Here is a 19,981-nt window from a genome sequence, read left to right on the forward strand (position 1 = left end):
ACACGCTCAGGAAGACGGCCACAGTGTAAAGTGGCAAGGGAGCTCAGAGAAAGCCTAGTGCTGTTTATTTGTGGAAATCATTATGGAAAAAAACAGTAAGTAATCTCCGCCCAAATCCAGTTTACCCACTACGCCTGCCATCCTGCAGGGCCCGTTCCAACGAGGAACATCCTTGCTGGCTTGTTGGCTCCATGTCCTGCAGCGCCGCCGAGGATGGGCTACCAGGAAGGCAGTGCCCTCCTGCAGAGCCCTGCAGTCCTTCACAGCTCTCTGGTCTTAACTTGGTAAGGGCCTTCAGCCCGGTCAAAACCCAGGATATGTACTGGCGCCGTGGTGGGCATGTTTTTCCCAGAAACGTTTGTGACTTGGGGAACTGACTGACGCAGTAACAGAATTTGGTAACGGGTACAAAGTGGCCCCAAACCAGTGCAGGCTAGGAATTAGAAGAAAATTTCTAGTACCCAGACCAGTGAGGTGGGGGATAACTTCTCAAGCTAATTACTCTTGAGTGAGAGCGTGGTTATGGAAGGAATTACAGGACAGCTGGGCCTCTGAGGCTCGTTTCTCCCTGCAGCCTTGAGGGAATGTTCAGAAAGGCACATGGAACTTCCCACAACACGAGGCTGCCCTGACGGGAGTTACTGGAAACAGTAAAAGCCACACAGTGCAAACGGGCGGCTTCTCAGACTGGAACCGAAGCACCGAACTACGCGGTCCAGGCTGCCGGCGCGCACGAACACAGCCGCTCCCGCCGACCGACCCCACCCGGGTGTTAAAGCCCCCGCACGGCACTCACCCGCCCAGCGCGGGCGCACGCCCGGCGCGGCGCAGCGCAGCGCGGCCCCAGCGCCTCCGCGGCCAGCGCCGGCAGCGGGGCTCGAACCGGTGGATCCCCGCGGGCGCGCAGGGATTGCCGGCGGCCGCCTGGCGGCCCGGCCCCTCCGCGCCCGCTGCTGCCGCCCTCCGCGGGGCCGGCCCGGGGGCAGTGCCGGGAGCGCGCAGGGGCTTCGGCGGAGGCGCGGCCGCTGATGGATGTGACGCGCGCGGCGGCGGCGGCGCTCCCCCTGCGCCGGCGGGGAGGCGGCCCTGTGCCCGGCGCCGCCTGCCCGGCCGCGCCGTGACCGTGCCCGGGGCCGCGCCGGCGGGGAGGCGGGCTCCGCGGGGCAGCCGGGGCAGGTGACAGCGCCCGCGGCCGCCTCGCAGCTCGGTGCCCGGCGCGGGGGGGGCCGCGAGTGCCGGGAGGCGGCGGCGGCGCGGCCCTTTGGTGCCGGGGCGCCCCGCGGGGGAGCCCTGCGTTGCGTTGCGGCCGGGCCCGGCGGGGCGATGTAGGGGACATGCCCTGACGGGACGGCGAGCGGACGGGCGCCGCCTGCGAGGGGGCAGCTGCGCCAGCGGAGCCGCCAGCGGCGGATCGGCCGGGCCCGGCGGGCCCCCCTGGCCGCCGGCGCTATGGCCGGGCCCGGCCTCTGGACGAGCATCAAGTCCCTGCTGCGGAGGAGCGAGGCCCCGCTGTTCCTGAACGACTCGAGTGCCTTTGACTTCTCGGACGAGGTGGGGGACGAGGACTTCCCCCGGTTCAACAAGCTGCGAGTGGTGGTGTCGGACGACGCCTCGGAGGCTGCCCCGGAGACGCCGGCGAACGGGGCGCCCCTGGCCCTGCCCTCGGACGACGAGTCGCTGCTGGAGCGGGACGGGGCCCTGCGCAGCGGCCGCGCCGGCCGGGCGGGCCCCTGCAGCGGCTGCAGCAGCCGGCGAGAGCGCTGCAAGCAGAGGACGGTGAAGCGGCGGCTGGCGCTCGCTGCCCTCCTCTACCTGCTCTTCATGACCGGGGAGCTCATAGGTGAGTCGGGGCTGCTGGCCGTCCCTCCGGCCCGGCTGTGCCCCTGCGCTGAGCGGCGCCCGCGGGCGTTTAGCGAATGGCTGCAAGTGCGGAGAATGAGCAAAGGCCGCCTGTATTTTCCACGCAAGGAAAAAAAAACCCGAGGAATCTGCAACTTCCCTTACCTGAACCTCCCCAGTTCCCCCCAAATGGCATCAGCTAAGCTGGGTTTTTTGCTTTGTCCAATGGCTTTTTGTTTCTCCCTGTGTGTCTTACAGGTGTGTAAGGTGTCTTTAGCGAGGGAGAAGCGTCATTTTATTACATACTTAAGATGAACAATTTCATCACAGTATGTTTTAATTACTGCCATACAACCCCACTGTACTTGCAACAGGAGAGGAAGAGGGAAACAGGGTTTCCGCCTGTGGGATTTACCGTAACAACAAAACTGATACTGGGGAGTATTTGTCCTTATGCATCAGGTCAAGCAATACACTGTTACTTACAACTGAAAAGCCAAATCCCGAGCTGTCAGTGACAATCCAGGGAAGGAGACACTCTCTTGACAACTTCCCAACGCCCTACTGAGCTCAGGGCTAGCATATGCTCCATCCAAACATAAATCGTACAAGCAAAGTCCATCAAAATAATAGGTATTTTAACAGTTCCCATTACAACACTTAAGAATACCAAGTAGTTTGGTTAAATTACATGTTTTCTGTTTGTTAATACTTGGCAGAAGTACGGTGGGCTTTTACCTGGAAAGCTGTTCCTATATAAGCATCTGATTGTTGTTGGTCAGAAGAATGAATCTTGTGCTCAAGTTCAGCTTTCATTGCTCCCGCATAAAGGCAGGCTGTCATCTGCTGTTCAGGTTGAAGAGAAACCTATGCATTATACAGCAGTCTGTATACAAAATGACTGCACTTTATTTAATAGGCTATAGCAGCATAGGTTTGAAATAAAATTTAAGAATTGAAGGTCCCTTGGATGCATAGATGAGCTATTATGTGTTACGCCTTTGCCATTACCTAATCATTTTTACAAAGGATAACATTTATCTTCTAATCTCTGTTCACTTATTAATCAGTGTCCTGTTACCATCTGTTTTTTTGGACACGTCCATGCCATTCAGTGCAAGTGTCTGCTCGGTGCTGCTCAGCCTCCTGAAGGATGCTTGAAGTCTCCCATCTGCTTTCCCCCGATTTGAAGGGGTGGGGAGCATTACACAGTGCCAGCACATTGATGGGTTGGTCCAGGGCTCTCTAGCAACTATAACAATTAATTGCTTTTAAACTGCTTTCATTTTAACATACAAGCTAATCATCACAGCTAATGAGATGAATTGTTGGCCATAATTCACCAGGTGGGGAAAAAAAAAAGTCACAAAAACTTTCTGGAAGTAAAGGACAGAGATACCTCAGATATAGCAACGTGGGACCTACATCCTCCTCCTCACCTATGCAGATTTGGTCAGTAACGGCTGAAGATCTGACCTTTGCTGATGTGGTGAGCTAATGCTCTTGGATCACTTGGCCTAGGACAGTTGTGAATTGCATCTTAAAGACAGGAACTTCTACAAGATGGATAGGGAGCAAAATCATTGCCTGAGTATAAATAATACAGTTTGTCCTACATATGTAGAAAAAAATCTCTAGGAGAAATGGTCTGTTTTTCAGAGAGAGACCAGATTACCAACTGTATTTGCACCAGTTTTATTTGGGGCCTTATTTCAGGAACATGGGTTAATGGAAGAAAGTAGTTTTGTCTTTTAACATCTCTCTGTGTGTGGTTAGTCATTGATAACACTGCCACAATACATCAGCTTATCATGGATAAGGCGCTTTGCATCAGACTTGTGAGGATCTGCCTGAATGCCTCCATTTGCCCCCTGGCTCCATTTTTTTCTCAGCATGACCTCAGGTAAATTTGATAAGCAACACAGCATTGCATCTCAGATGCAGGCACCCTTTAACATGAGAGTGATTTTATTTGATTGTATTCATACCAGAGTTCTCATATACGCTGAATTTAGTTCATCTGAAGGGCCCCTCACTGAACAGTATGTCTGAGCTGTAGGCAGCTTATGCTGAAGTCACTGAGAATGTATCTGTTAGGGGCTTCAGATCCGATTCATGCTGTTCTAGACCTCTCCATAGCTAGAGCAGGGAGAGCTCTAGAAATAATACGTGTTGAGAGTAAAAAATAATTTCTCATCATTGTCACATCATCTGTTTCTCCCTCACAGCCAGGACTTCTGCAGGCTCAGCTCAGGGTGGCGGATTTATCTGTACAAAGTGTTGGTACTGTAGTGTGGGCTCATCCTCCTCAGGTTTCTGTAGGCTATCACCAGCCCTACTTCATTATTTTGGCACGGAGGCAGATAGCACTAAGGGGCCAGGCCCATAAAATATTCAGGCATCCAGCTCGCACAGCAAATAAATAGAGGACTTGGGTATCTCTGTACTTTTGTGGATCTTGACCTGAATGACTTGTCACAGGGCAAGTAATCAGCAGTAGAATGAGTAATTACAGATGGAGCCCTCAAGTCCTGGGTCAGTGCTGTTCCTGTTTAATTTATTTCACTCCACTCCTTTCTTGTGTTCTGTCTGGTTGGCTTCAAATTTTGGAACTTCCTGAATTGATCTGTAGCTCAGGTATTTGGGAAACTGTGTTTGATTACATAGAACATTTTAACTGACTGACTTCTGTGATCTTTGACAGATTTGAGTTTGAGAAAAAGGCAGAAGACCCTATCAGACAATTAATTTCTTCAGCAAAAGTCCTCCTGCTGTCTGTTACTGATGTCAAGATAAAGGAAGTCTTGTTTCAGCAGCTTTTTTGTGAAATTTTGATTGGCATATTTTTTCCCAAAGTATAGCCAAGCTCATTACCCCAGCCCACCTCAGTTTTTGTTGTTTAATTTGATGAACAGTCATTGTAAAAGTCAGATAACAACTTACACTTTGTGGAACCATTTTGCATCAAGAAATTAAAAACATATTGCAAATTTTAGTTAGCTTTTCTGACAAGGTTTCGATGTTTTCAGCTATGTTGAGAGATTTCCAATTGATCGTCTGTGAGAAGGACAGCTGTCCTTCACAGGTCACTGAAAGCAGTGGTGAGCCATCAAGCTGTCTATTTGTAGAGGTTATAGATGTCCTTTTTTTTTTTCCAAGTTGCCAATCCTGTTTGAACAGCTCTTAAGCAGTACTTTTAACCAAGCAACGAACCGATACATTTGGAAACAGAGAACCTTTGATATCAGAATTTTGTAAATCCCAGTTATGTTTTCTTAATCCACATGCTGCATTATGATTAGCTTCTGTACCTGAATTCCTTCTTTATAATTTTATTTTTATAGTTTTTAAAATTGGGAGGCTAGCTGAAATAGAATTGACTCATCTTGGACTGAAGTGATTCTCAAAATTAATACATGTGAATTAACATACGTACTTTGAATGGTCATACATGTAAACTACTGGATTGAATGTCCATACATATAAACTACTCAATTCAATGTCCTTAAATACAACGTTTCTTCTGTGCTGACTATACAAAAGGCTGACTTACACATTTCTAAGTCATATTTTTTTAAATTATGTGAGAACACAAATTAATTCAGAAAGGAAAGGTGGAACTCATGTTACTCAAAAAGCTGATGAATTGCTAAATCTTAAAAACTCGTTAGTTTTGAGCTGTGATAGCCTTTGGAAAATTTCAGCCTCAGAGGAATTTGACTTGGACACTTACAAACAACTGAAGAAGCGGGGATGGAGGAAAGGAACTGGTTGAAAATGTGGTGTGTTTGGTAGTTACCCTCAGTACAAGCACTACTACAGTATCAGCCAAAGTGCTTTGTTTGGCTGGGGAGGAGCATGTAGCTCTGTCTGCAGGTGTGTACATACAAACACCCGCAGCCATACATACACACGTGTTTTATGAGCAGTCTTGAAAGCAGTCAGCCAGTTGTGAATTTCCCTTTGCTGTTTACTCATGTTCAGCCTCTTCCCTAAGACAGTTTTAATTGTATATGAAGATACCTTTACCCGAAATGTTAGTTGGAGCCTCAAGCTTGCCAAATGGCGTGCCAGCTGCATGCTTTGCTCTGTAGAATTTAGAGGCTGAATGACAATCTCAAGGTAAAAAGAGAAACTAAATCATAGCTGAGCTGACACTAAAGATGTGCTCTTTTCTGAGAAAGTGGGCTTACTTTCATGCATATGGAAGACAACACAGCTTGTCCTTGATTCCCCTTTGGATAAGGGATGCTTAAGAGAGAGGTGCATTCTTTACATCTCACCTATCCAACAGTAGCACTAGCAATTGAATTGGAACAAAGATACTAACCTTTGATCTGAGGTTATTTGTCTCAGTGCAGCTCACAATTATGAGGAAAAAATATAGTAATAAATAACAAAAGAAAAACACTAGGCAAGTGAAAGTCATCGTCTGCAGTATGTATTGGCAGAACTTACAAACCCCTGCCATAACAGCGAAATAATGAGGGTTAAAAGATAATGTAATAAAAATATAAAGGGGGCAGGGTAAATTTCCTTGCCATTGAGTCACTGGATTTCTGTCCCTGTTCCACAATGTCAAAATATTTAACAGATGTAATTTAATAAAAGGATCAGCTGATTAAACACACATGCAATAATATATATAGAAAAGATACAAAACTATTTTTGGCCTGATCTTGCAAACATTATAATGCAAGTAATCTCTGTGAGCATAACAGGACTGAATCATTTCTGTGTTACTCTTAATAGAAAGCACACTTCACTGCACTTGTAACTATGGTAGCCTTAAATTATAGCATGGCATTTTGATTGTAATGGCAAAACGCCCCTGTTTAGGGATTATAAGAAGGGCTCTCAATACACTGTTCTGAAAATACATAACTGTAAGCTGTGCTAAAAGGATATTATCTAGAATCATTAGTGGCATACATCCTGACTTTTCCAACTTTGTTTTCAGGTGGATACGTTGCTAACAGTCTAGCAATTATGACAGATGCACTTCATATGTTAACTGACCTTAGTGGTATTATTTTGACCCTGCTTGCTCTCTGGCTGTCTGCAAAATCTCCCACAAAGAGGTTCACTTTTGGATTTCATCGCTTAGGTATGTAGATATCAGCTTTTGCTATTAACAAGAGTATTTTAAGCAACAACTGTAAAGATCACCTAATTCTAGAAGAATAGGTAACTAGAAAGAAAGTAGCAACAAGCCTAAAATTTGCTTTAACACTCTGACTGTAATGTCCTTTCACCGGCCATTGTGGATCCACTACACAGATTGTATTTCCACAAGGGAATAGATAATAAAAATTTTTTTACATTTTAAACCTCAGCCAAAAGTGAAGTTTGATGGCAGAGTTGCACTCACTATGAGCAGGATGTCTCTCTCCATCTCTGTGGAACTGGGACTTAGCAGATTCCGAGTTAAATTCTAAATGCTTGATTCATGTACTGTCTTGAAGAGGAAGGCTGGGGAATTGGATAGACGATGACATTGTAAGTATGACTTCCTACAAATGAACCATGGCCTAGAAAGTTTAAAAAGGGTTCAGAGGAGGAAGGTGTCCCCAGCAAGAACAAGAGTGGACGTGCAGCTGTGTTTCACAGCCTATCCACAGATGGTGGGCTGTTGCATTAGGTCAGGCCCCTGTGCACCTTTGTGCTTTGGAGTTGAGGCTTTTAAGCAAGAGGGACACATTCTTTGGCCACTCACTGCTGTACCGCTGTTAACTGCTTGTGTGACACACCGAGGAGCTTCTTGGAGCTGCACGTCAGTCAGTTGTTGTTCACAACATTATTGCCAGTGCCCAGGATGGACATCGTTCCATTGACTTCAGTAGAATTATGGATAGGACCTTTTTCTAGTGTCACTGTGAAAAACTACATCTTAATCCAGAATTAAAAAGTTCTGTAGAGCATATTATCACAGCGTTCTGCCCTGCCAGAAGCCGCATAGATCAGTATCCCACTTGCACTCCTCAAACCACACAAAGCAGAGGTCAAAATGTCCCATAGTTTGCAATACAGTAAGTCACTTAACCTCTGTCTATTTTAGGTGTCTGTAAAAAGAAGTATAAACAATTATGTACTAAACCTTGGAAAGGTATTTTCAGGATTCATTACTTCATGTTTGGAAATGTAATGATGATAAAAGGGTGTTTTCATGTGGTTGCTGACTGGATATAACAATTCTTAATATACAGTTGCAGGTCTTGTAGGCATTTTACCAAAAGCTTCAACCTTTATTTTTCATGAAATAGATAATTTCTAGTGTCACAGTTTTCTGCCTCTGATGTGTACGTTCTATAGTGTATATTTTTCAAGAAATTCCAATGTCTTTTGTAGTCATTATTTGTAATTCTTATTTTGGCTGCTAGAACAGCAGCAGAATTCAACAACTCCATCACTCCTAGGCACTTGTCATCAGTTAGTCACTAATGCATGAATGCATAACTCTGTATACTAGCAGAGATCTTTGGGGCTTTAGCAAGAAAACATTAACAGTGCCAGCATTTCCCATTACAAACTTTTCTTTCAAGAAGTTTTAATTTTGTGATAGAAGCTCCCCTAATACTGAAACCTGACCTTGCAGGTATGCCCCTGGCATTTGCTCATACTCTCCAGAAGGATGTTTGCATTTATACATATTTTAATGCTATTTAAAAAATTATTTGAGTAGTTGTGTGTCTTTGTAAATTTTCTAAAACCAAATAGTACATACATTGAACATACCATGGCCTAGCTTAAAACCTAAGTTAATCTTAAGAAAAATACAACTTACTTAACCATTAAAATCTTACCTAGTTATGTAAATTTTCGCCAACTTTTCAATTAATTTGAGGGCTCCATAGCACTTGCAGACATAAATCCTTGAGGATTCCTGCCACCTCACTTTCTGTACCTTTTTGTTTTCCTGTTTTAGTGCCAAGAAAAATATTGTCTAGACTGATCCAATGGTGGCCCATGGGCTAGATCTGGCCCATAGAATTAGTTTATATCGCCCACCATCTTCTCCCTGGGAGAAGCTACAGGGAGCAGCTTCTCAGTTCTGCAACAGTTACTCGCCCTTTTCCGCCCCAGTGACAGTAGGAGGTCAAACACTACAACAGGTTGCAGAGTCTCACAGTAGAAATACTCAAAACCAACTGGATGCCGCCCTGAGCAACCTGTTGTAGTTGGCCCTGCTTTGAGCAGGACAACAGTTTCCAAGGGTTCCTTTCTACCTCAGCCATTCTGTGTGAATAGCGGCAGTGCAGTTTTCTCTGGAGGAGGAGTAGAGCATGGGGGCGGGTGGAAGAGAGTTTCTGTGGCTGCAATGAGGAAGGGGAAGTGTGTAAAGGCCTTGCAAGGGACCCCCCCAAACGCTGGCCTAGGCTCTCCAAGTACAGAAGATGGGACGGTTCAAGATTACCATACACAGGGGTTTTTTTTAAGTCACATTTGTGAAGTTTATTTGCCTGATTTTAGGCACCCAGTGCTAATGCCGTGGCCTGCGGGCCCAGTTTCACACATCAGTGAATGCTGGCAATGGAACAAAGCTGCTTCTAGGGTATATCCTCTCTGTAACACATATTTCCAAATAACCTATATGCCAGAAGCTTGTCAGCAAATATGAGCTCAACAATAGCTTGAATTTCACGAGAGAGATGTTAAAACATGACAGAACATTAAAAACAGGGTACAGATTAAGCATCTGTCACAGAAAAAATGTGGAGTGTTTGTTTAAAGCTGGGAATATGTGCAAGAACTATCTCATTGCTGACCTGCTTTGCATTAAGTTTGAAGATAATCTGTACATACAGTAAGCATGAAAACATTCTAATGAACAATATTTCTGGTGCTTATTATCACTTTTGTTTGCAGAACGATGAATTTTCAAACTTGTTCCCATAAACATTGCATTGTTAAGACAACAGACCTATTAGTTGCCTAGTCAAATTCCAGAAGAAAATTAGCACTAGTTTTCACTTACCTGAATTCTCTCTGAATACATAATGTGTATGCTCCACATTCAGTTTTATTCAGTTTTCAGTGGTGAAAAGGAAGCTGACAGATTTAGGAATGGGTTAGAAAAGTGAAGACAAAATAATGGAAATTGCAGTCATGTCTAAAAAGGATTATATTCTTGAAGCCAAAAATAGTTCTGTTTCACCACCAAGTAGAGATACCTCCTTCTCAGCAAGACACTGAGCAGATTTAAGCACAGATATGGAACCTGGCATTTTTCCATTGCTGCAGAGACAATGTTAGTAGTGACAGAATCAGTCAGTCCGCTGAGACAGTGCATAGTTCATTTCACAAGAAGTGAAAGATCTCAGCACAAATCTACAATGCTGACATGACAATGACTGTGAAAGAAACTGCAAGGAAAACACTGGTTTCCGATGCCGAAAACATGAGTTTAGATTGTAAAACCACACTATATTATTTCTCTGCTACATGCTAATGTGCTATGGCTCCACAAATTTTTTAAAAAGCATTCTGCAAAACCTTCTAAGCAATGTACTGGATTTTTTAAAGGCGGTTGCCCTGAATAATCTGCCTACTTTGTAAAGAACACAACCACTTGCATGGGTATTTCCAGGATTTTCATGTTGCCCTGAGACTGTGGCAGTTGCCTTTCAGAGCCTTGTTACTGCCTGGTAATGCTGGTACTCGCCCAGGCACTGACACACTACTGAACAGCTGAAGGCGTTGGTGTGAGTTTCTTCTCCCATAATTATGTTACAAATTCAGTGTATGGATCAAGTGATTTTGGTGATATTAAAATGCTTGTAGAGCTGCATGGTTTTTACTGTAATATTCAATAAATACAATTAAGGCAGTTCTGTGTTAGAAATGACACCTTCTGCAGTTACCAAGGTTGTACTGTACACTGACAGATTCAGAGCAGAGGGGGAAGCGAGGCAGTTCTCAGATAAGATCTTGGCTATGGTGTAGCTAAGAGCAGAATTTTGCTCTTACTGGGGAATAAATCAGGGCAACGTGTGAAACAAGGGGGAAGAACCGCCATTACAATTCCACGTAAATGAATTCCAACTCTGATCTTTGAGTTCCCACAGGAAGGCTAAAATCCAGTGATGCATCTGGGAAGTGACAGTAATGAGCGTTACACAGAATGATGACAGATCACTTGGGCATGGCTGCAGATTTCCAAGCAATACAATGGAGCGAGCATTAAGGTTTTCCCAGTGCTTTCTGTAAAGCCCTGTATTAACTTCATACAACTGAGGCAGTCTTTTAACTGGGCCAGTGTTTTCTCTGCTAGGTATCTTTGCCTTTTAAGTTTCAGCTGCAACAGGGCAATCACTTTGAGAATATGAAGCTACAGGGTAGAAGTATATTTATGTTAAAATGAACCTAGTGACCCATATTCTTTATAGTAGGGCCTTAAAACTAGTGTGGACTCATGCTCTTCAGGTTTATGTATGCTGTTACCAGCCCAATTTCATGACTTGGGTACTGAGGCAGATAGCACTAAGGTCCCGACCCATAAAATATTCAGGCCTATTTACCTCACATCAGAACAGCAGGAACCTTGTAGAGAGCTGTAACCACTTTCCACAGATGTAAATGGCAGCAGAAGGTGCAGGATAGTGAAATACTAGGAGTTTTTATTAAGTTTCTAATTTTCTCTTTATTTAGATGTATGTGCCCTTTAGAATGTCCCTGCTAATCAGATAAAATTTCTGTACCAAAATGCTTGTCATAACACTCTTACTTTTGTGAAATACGAGTATTTGGTAAATATTAGAGAATGTTAAAACAGAGTATTACAGCAATACAGAAACGTACATTAAGCAATCCTTCATAGCAGAAGTCTGCAGTAGATACTGTTTACACATGTGTTAAGAACATTGGGAGTAATAGGTCTGACAAGTTTGTACTGTTCAGTTTCTTAATCTTTTTATAATTTTTCTCCATCCTAGATATAAAAGGATATATAAAACTAATTTCTAACCCCACCAGCTTAATACTGTGGAGGCTTGAAATCAAGCTTTCTCTTATTTGTAGGTGGGCTAGTGACGTTTGAGATCACCTACCCTCCTCTCCCTGGACAGGGCCTTTGTTGGCAACATCTCAGACAAAAGTTCTGGGCTGTCTGGAGAAGTCACAGTCATCGTCTGTGCAGAACCTTTCAGAGAATATGCAATTGGAGGGATATACTGACAGAAGTGTGAAGGAGTTGATTAGAACAAGCTCCATTTGTTAATCCTATTTTACAAGTTTTACTTACTGCACAACTTGTTAGTTGTGCACTGGGGTTATAATACGCATAAAATAGTTAAAATAATTAAGGGTCTGTCCATGTTCTAATTTGGAAATAGAAATAGATCTGAGACTCACTTTCGTAATGTTGTTTCCTTTCTGTTTGCAGAAGTACTGTCAGCCATCCTTAGTGTATTGCTGGTCTATATCCTTATGGCATTCCTCTTGTATGAAGCTGTTCAAAGAACTATCCATATGGACTATGAAATAAATGGCGATATCATGCTGATTACAGCAGCCGTTGGTGTTGCAGTTAACTTAATGTAAGACCTCACTTTCTCTCCATTAACACTCATAATTGTGTTTCTGAATAAGCTGCTAATTCATTCATGGCCTGTAACTTTATCATGGGGTGTAATTTTGCTGGACTTCTTCATTTTCATATATAAGACAAGAAATGATGCTGAGTATTACTTTTTCAATTCTTTGGTTTAAAAGGAAACAAAAAGAAAAAAAGCCACAAACATACACCCCCCCAACCCCTAAAGCCTGTTTCTTGGAGTGTTTTTCTTCTTTCACTTTCAGAATGGGTTTTTTGCTGAATCAATCTGGCCACCTGCACTCCCACTCCCATTCCCACCCTCACTCTCACGTACCTCAGTCGACCTCTCCTAACAGAGCCCACAGCAGCAGCCACGGCCACAGCAGCCTTGCCGTGAGAGCAGCATTTGTACATGCCCTGGGGGACCTGGTACAAAGTATTGGTGTGCTCGTAGCTGCATACATCATACGCTTTAAGGTAAGGCATGGCTAGTCTTTGAGGCAGGGTGGAATTTTTTTAATTTCAACTCCAGTGATGAAATTAAAAAGGGACTTGTTTTTCTAAGTGAATAAAAAAAGTAGATTTTGATATTCTAAGCTTCATATATTCACACAAAATAAGCAAAGACTATTTCCATTATCTATTTTGTAACTATGCAAACAAGAAATACTCATGACAGTTGGAGCTAGAGTAGCTGCATTTTCTGAGTCATGTTTTTATAAGTGAGCTTATTTTCATACATGCTTTAACACTTCGGAACTTCCCTTCCAGCCAGAATACAAGATTGCTGATCCTATATGTACATATGTATTCTCCATACTGGTGGTTTTGACAACAGTTCGAATTCTGTGTGACACAGGAGTTATTATTCTAGAAGGTAAGATCTGTGCGCAGTCAGCAGTACTTTACATGTCAAATACCAATGAGCATTGGCACCTTTTTGACATCATGATCAAATCTTGACAAATCGGTTTGTCTGGAGACCTGTTTATCCTCCTGTTGCTTTAGTTTGTTGGTTCTTGATGGCTTATCTATGTTGCAGCAGTCTTTCAGTGACTGATCCCTGCCACAATGACACAAGTCCTAGCTCTGCTCATACTTTACCAACAAGGGAGGGTAAAGTGAAATGTACAGAACTGTCTTGTGTGTCTGCAGTGGCTACCAGCTAAACTAAGCAAACATTTGCTTAGACTCAGTTGTATACTTTCACTTTAATTACTTGTAAAGTTAAAGTGAAAGTGAATGCATGTAAAATGAGCAAGCAGGCTTAGGCCACATGGCTGGGTGGGTGGTTCACGCCTGTCCCATCTTCCCCTTTTCCGCAAGCGCTGTTCTATTACTTGTGTGCCAATAGGGAACATATTACTGTTGCCATAGGGGAAGCTACCAGTAGAGTGGTGTAAAAGGAAGAAGAAAAAAAAAAAAAAGGGAACAAAATAGCAGAACGTAAGCTGAAGAATCTTATCTCATGTGGTGACTTAAGAAGGAAAGATGCCGGCAATGTTGTTTGCGTTATTATAGCTAACATGCCAACTATTGGTGCTTGATCTAGCGCTTACACCTTACGAAAGTGAAGATGCTAGGGACGGGAGAAAAATCCTAGGTTTTAGCTGTACCTTCTTAGCTGTCTCTTGAACTATGATTGACTCGACTTCTATTATGTTAGGAAGTTAAATCAAAGACCTCAACATCTTCAATGTCAACTGCTTTTGCTGTCATTTGAAAAAAAATCTCCAACAAAATGGAAGTTCACCAAGAAGGCAAAAATGGTGAAAACTGTGTAAGAAAACTCATTTAGCTCCCAAGGCAATAGCTAAGATTTAGCTGAAGAAAACAGCTAAGACAAACTAATGGTTTATTAGATTCCATATGTTTTGAGTTGTAGCTGTTTACGTAGGTATCCCAGTTGTCATAAAAATATCCAAATGAATCATGTTATTAAAAGCGATGATAGGTAGGCTTTATGTATGCTAGGGAATTTTTACAACTCAAATTCAGGACCTCCAGAGAATGGACTTGCATTGATATTGGAGATTATTGCTACAACATCAAGGTCCTTGGAGTTGTATCAGCTTTCAGTATTAATTTTAACTGAATTTTCATCATTATACTAGGAATGCTAAGTTAAAATTTAAATGATTATCTAATTCAAGCAATGAGATTCAAGCTTTTAATACAGATTTATAAGGCAGCACAAAAGTCTTATCAATAGCATGATGTAGACATCAAAACTGAAGTCCCAGTTTCCTGGGAAAAAGAAAGCTGTGCAAATAATACGAGGCAGTTAGCTGTTTATCAGCTAAATAATTTTCGATGGTCTTCACTAGAGGGAAGATTTTGCTTAATGTGAGACAATCCTAGACATTGACCTTTCAAGAGAGGAGTACTGGAACTAGCATAATTTAAAAGACAGTAAGGCATCAGGTTCAGAGAGGAGTTATCCAAACATTCTGAAGCCATTTGAGAGGCAAGTGGCTGAAGTCCTCATAGTATATATAATCAAACTCCATACAGCTGGAACATAAGCAGTAAGAAGCTATGATAGTAACAAAACTATTCAGAAACACAGTTTATTCAGTATTTTCGTACTAGTTTTTGACCCATGTTGATCATCTAAACTTTTGATTCTGCCCTTTGTACAGCTAAAGGGTGGAGTAGGGATGCTGTGGAGGTGCTGTAGGTGCTGAAAACACTATGTCTAGAAGGACTTGGTTAGTGCAATCATTGATTTGCAAAGATGCCACACTGTAAGACAAAAGTCTTATGTGTTAACCACTGCAGATGGATTAGTATGAGCATTGGAAAGTGACAGCAGTTACCTGAAGAGAGAAGTGTCAGGAGACAGCAGGAGACAGGCCCTAGCTTTATTTTTTTTTTAGATTCTGACCTTAGAGTCTGGTCTAAGCAGTTACAGGGAGTTAGAAGCTGCAGTACATTTGTCTACAGAAATACATTGTTCCAAAGATCTAACGCTAGCTGTTGCCAGAGAGCTGATTCAGGACAGGAAAAATTGCATTTGAGACAACACTGCAATTCCTGTACAACTTCTGTATCTTATGTAGACTTAAATATTAAGTCCATATTAATGGACTTAATATGTCAATTTGCATATTGCTCTCTATTGTTAACTTGGAAGTTACTGATCACTTCCAACAGCACAAATTATCAAGTCATCAAGATCTGTCACGATGTTTTAAAGACCACTGAGAGTTTGCAGAAGACAGAATTAATTTTATCTCATGTTTGGTATCACAGGAGTTCCAAGGCATTTGAATGTGGATCGCATTAAGGAAGACTTGATGAAAATTGAGGATGTTTATTCTATAGAAGATTTAAATGTTTGGTCTCTCACTGCAGGAAAAACAACTGCCATAGTCCACTTGCAACTAGGTAAGCTGCTGTATAGCATAATTCTAAATTAAATCTAAGTGTAGAAAAAACCCCAATACTTTCTCTTCATATTATTATTTAAGTTGAACCAGGAAATACCATTCTGGGAAGACAAAAATCTCTACTAACTATGGTTTTGTACAGCAAGATATAGAACCCACTGGCCTAGAAAGACATAGTATAAATTAAAATTGTGCAAAGAAAATATATTCACACTGAAACACCCAATACAGATTTTTTGGGTAAGAGGGAAGAAAAAAAAAATTCTCCTCAGAAATTCCCTTAGGGAATTTGTCCAGGGAAAGACAGAGTGAAGTTCTAATGCGGAACAATCTGACATATGAAAAATAAGTATGTTTTGCCAAAAGGTGTGCTAATTTAGACATCTAACAGTTCCATGAATATTAATTCTTAGTAAGAAAGCTCAAGTTGGTTTTTTTTAGGGGTAGCGAGCGGTGTCTGAAATACACAGTTTTATCAAGATGTGATTCTAGTTATAAGATACAGGCTTAAAGGTGTAAAATAATATATAGAGTACATAGTGACCACGGAACAGTATTAAATTAATAAATGAGCATGACCAGAGATTATTCTAGTTGGTAAAACTGTTATAAATTTGAGAACAGCAGGACTGCCCAGGTTTCTTGAGGAGTGAATTCTATTAATTGTTTTCTTGATCTTCCAGTTCCTGGTAGTTCGTCTAAATGGGAAGAAGTTCAGTCCAAGGCCCGACAACTGCTGCTGAGCACGTTTGGAATGTACAAGTGCTCTGTCCAGCTTCAGAGTTACAAACAGGAAATGAACAAAACCTGTTTGAGTTGTCAGAGTTCCAGTGCCTAATTTCGTATGTTTTGGGAACTGCTGCCTTATTTTTTTTCTTGTAGTCAAAGACTGAGAGCAATAAATGCAAAATGAAAATGATCAAGTAGAAACCATTAATATGTGGATTTGTGCTATGTAACGTGCAGCAGGGAGAACTGGTGCTGCAAAAAGTGCAGTGGTTGCCCTACAGAACATGTATTTCACTCTCTCCCTTGTACTGGTTTATCCAATTTATTATTATTTTGAGACAAAGCTGTTTTCAGATCATTGTTTACAAACTGCAACGTGGCTCTGCAGATACCTCACAAATTACAGTCCAATATTGTCCTTTAATAACTATGTACCACAAAGTACCTGCACTCCAAATGGAGCATCAAGTATTAAGTATTTCAGTTAAAAGTCTCTAATGCTGATCATGCCAGGGTTCCATAATATGTCATGATCCCTGAGTTCATTATACAGTATTTTTGCAATAGTAATTTTCATACAGTTTATTAAACTATCATGCATACAGTGCTAGTGGAATTCTTTTGGAAACTGTCTCTTCGGAGACACTGCAAAATACAGAATTTACTGTACCCAGACCAGAAAGTTAGCTTTAATCTGGGCATTCAGAGATCCAGCCAGGAAGATCCTTGCCTGGACTTCTGGTATTTAACTGGAGACCCAACACTGGACCCAAAGTGTTTTAAGTGATCAGTTATCTTTAATGTATTTTAGAATAGGGTTTATACATTAGAAACAGGTTATTTATTTTACAAAGTTTTGACTTGTAAGATGAATTTATTATTAATAATCTTGAATGTCTAAACCAACATTTGCTTCACATTAAAAGGCCAGTTGATTAGCATGCATTCTAGTTATAATTAGTAAATGTTCTGTAATTGATCATTTATCCATGATTGTTTTGTTCTAAAAGTTAAATGATAGAAACTATGCTTGACGTGGAGATAGTCTCAAATACAATCTAGAGACATGCAAAATACGTGAATCTAACAGGAAAGTGAGGAGCAGGAGTTTCAAGTATCTATATTCTCTCAGTCACAGATCTCTGACCTCTCATCTTTGCTTTAAGCACAGTATGGCGTATCCTGACAGGAATGTCACTGACATAGATGAGCAGTCCCCACTACTTAGCTTTATGAATAAAGCAAAATCCAAGCAAGCTCAGTAACCTAATGGTGTGGACACATTAGCGTAACAACCTACGGAGTGTAGAAGAAAGTCCTTTCGTATTTACCAAGGATGAGGTGATTTGAAAAAGACTATTATTCATCCAGACATCTCAAAGTCCACAAACTGAATTGCTTAGCTTCATGGTGGAACCCCTGTACTTCGAATGTACACAGGATAATAAAACCTGACACTAAGCTATTGTGCACCTCCAAGCTCAGATTTACGCCTGCTTCTGAAGTCATTGCATCGGAGAAGCTAAGGGCAACAAGAATATGACGTGCAAAGTTCAGAAGATGGGAAGAACTTGGCTTCAGATATTTTTTGCTTATTCTGTACTTTGATCTTTATGCAGAACTTCCACTGACATCAAAAGTAGTTCTCTGTGTGGATCGGAAAAGAAATTTTTTGCCCAGTAATGGATATTGTGATACTCAGCTGTGAATACTTAAGCTATTGTCTGTTTTGAAACTTGCTAGGGTTTCACATATTCATCAGGCTGATTTGTACCTGCAGTTGCTGATAACAATCTTTGCTTCTTTTCTCCCCTTTTTTGAGGTAGGGGTCACATAATGAATTTTTACTGGTGAAAACTGACAGCACAGTATTCATTTGAACAAAGCGCACGTAACACTGGATTATATTTGTTCTGGCAAGAAATGGGAAGCATCGGAGCACATACAGCCCAGAGGCGAAATAGCACTGTACTTGAGAAGTTAATGCTTCAGTACAAACACTGTCGTTAATTAAGCCATATCACAGTTCATGAAAAATGTGCATCCCATACTTACAAACTTCCTGAAAAAAAAATACCACAAACAAGTAACAGGTATTTTGCACATACTAATACTCAAATAGGCTTTAATTAAATTGGGGTTTACAGTCAATGTAATTAGAAGTTGGAGTACAGTAGATGTATTGTATTTGGAGTTTTTTAATAATTTACTACACATTTGTTTAATTGAAGAAAAAAGCAGAAGTGTGTTGCTTTATTGTGGGTTTTATTAAATCAATTATTAAAGTTCCCATTGTTGTTGTCTTATAAAACATTTATTTGTACTTCTGTCTCTTGTCATCATCTTTGATTCTTACAGCAGCTGTTTTTTTGAAATGTCTGATCACTCAAGCTTAACTCAGTTTGGAGATGCTATATATAGAATGACCTATGTCTCCCTCTTTAGTCTGAACAATTTAAGTCTTGTTATTTCCCGTGCGGTACTTGCACTTTATAAAATACAGGCTCACAAAGTATGGTGAAGGATCAGCCATAAAGCAACTGGCAAAACATTCTTGAAATGCTACATTCACCCTTGAGGGGCCCTTGTTATCAAGGTCTGTAGACTGGAAGGAGTTCAGAGAAAAAGCAACAGAAGAAGAAATGAGAATGAAGAATAAAAGAATCAATGCTCAGGGAGACTTTGAAGCATACATTCCTTGTTTTAACGTAACTAAACTCACATGGACATTTGTATCTGTGTGGCCCACCACTAATCCTTTTCTTAGTCTTTATGAATTATTCAGGGCACAGGTTGTCTAGCACTGCTATGTTTAATGTAAGAATCCAGCAATCTTCTGAATCTGCTATTAACATCAAAAGGAGTACACGTATTATCACTTACAATACTCCAAGTGATGGAATAAATGAGCACAACAGAACTATAAAAATAGCCCAGTAGAAATAATTAGTACACTTACTTATAAGGATAGAGAAATACTGAGAAAACCCAGGAATTTATGAGCTAATACACAATAACAATACTCTGGAAGTGTAAGTGCCTATAAAAGAAAAGCTATTTTTACAGACATTGCAAGGTCATTTTCACTATCAGCTTAGAGGAAAGGGGCCTTAGTATAAATAAAGCCTAATGTCTTCCCAAGCAGTTCTCCAGCACATCCAGATTATTTCATGTGCCTGAGCTCATTTACATTACTTACACTGTTTTCTTTCTACAAAACCCTCTGCTTGAAATGAAAATGCATTTACCTAAATGGCATTTCACTCTAACCAAGAGACTCATAAGGTTCAAGCAGGTTTCCACAACTAGTATCCCTGTTTTCCAGAGTTGTGCTGCATTGCCATTGCTGACTGAACAGCTGAAATCCTGTGAAAATTCCGCCACCTCTAACAGTCTACACTGGGCAGACATTTTTCCTTTCTTAATCTGTGGATTGTCACCCATCCTTTCCTGAAGCAGGTACACAGCTTTGATGACAACCTACTCA

The 19,981-nt window shown here is 41.6% G+C and overlaps 1 protein-coding gene across 2 annotated transcripts; it reads left to right on the top strand.

Annotated features, from left to right (window-relative positions):
• Positions 1-1,083: 1,083 nt before the first annotated feature.
• On the top strand, positions 1,084-18,807 carry SLC30A4 (solute carrier family 30 member 4). Of its 2 annotated transcripts, XM_037395636.1 has the most exons (7): positions 1,087-1,840; positions 6,800-6,946; positions 12,221-12,374; positions 12,637-12,850; positions 13,145-13,250; positions 15,629-15,763; positions 16,449-18,807. In XM_037395636.1, exons 1-7 carry the CDS (start codon positions 1,450-1,452, stop codon positions 16,601-16,603), a joined length of 1,302 nt encoding a protein of 433 aa, XP_037251533.1. In that variant the 5' UTR covers positions 1,087-1,449; the 3' UTR covers positions 16,604-18,807. The 2 variants fall into 2 exon arrangements, with proteins under 2 accessions (XP_037251534.1, XP_037251533.1); XM_037395637.1 differs by lacking the exon at positions 6,800-6,946 and having other exon boundaries at positions 1,084-1,840.
• Positions 18,808-19,981: the final 1,174 nt, after the last annotated feature.

Source organism: Falco rusticolus, chromosome 7, assembly GCF_015220075.1.
Source record: "Falco rusticolus isolate bFalRus1 chromosome 7, bFalRus1.pri, whole genome shotgun sequence".
In the NCBI taxonomy this organism is placed as follows: Eukaryota; Metazoa; Chordata; class Aves; order Falconiformes; family Falconidae; genus Falco; species Falco rusticolus.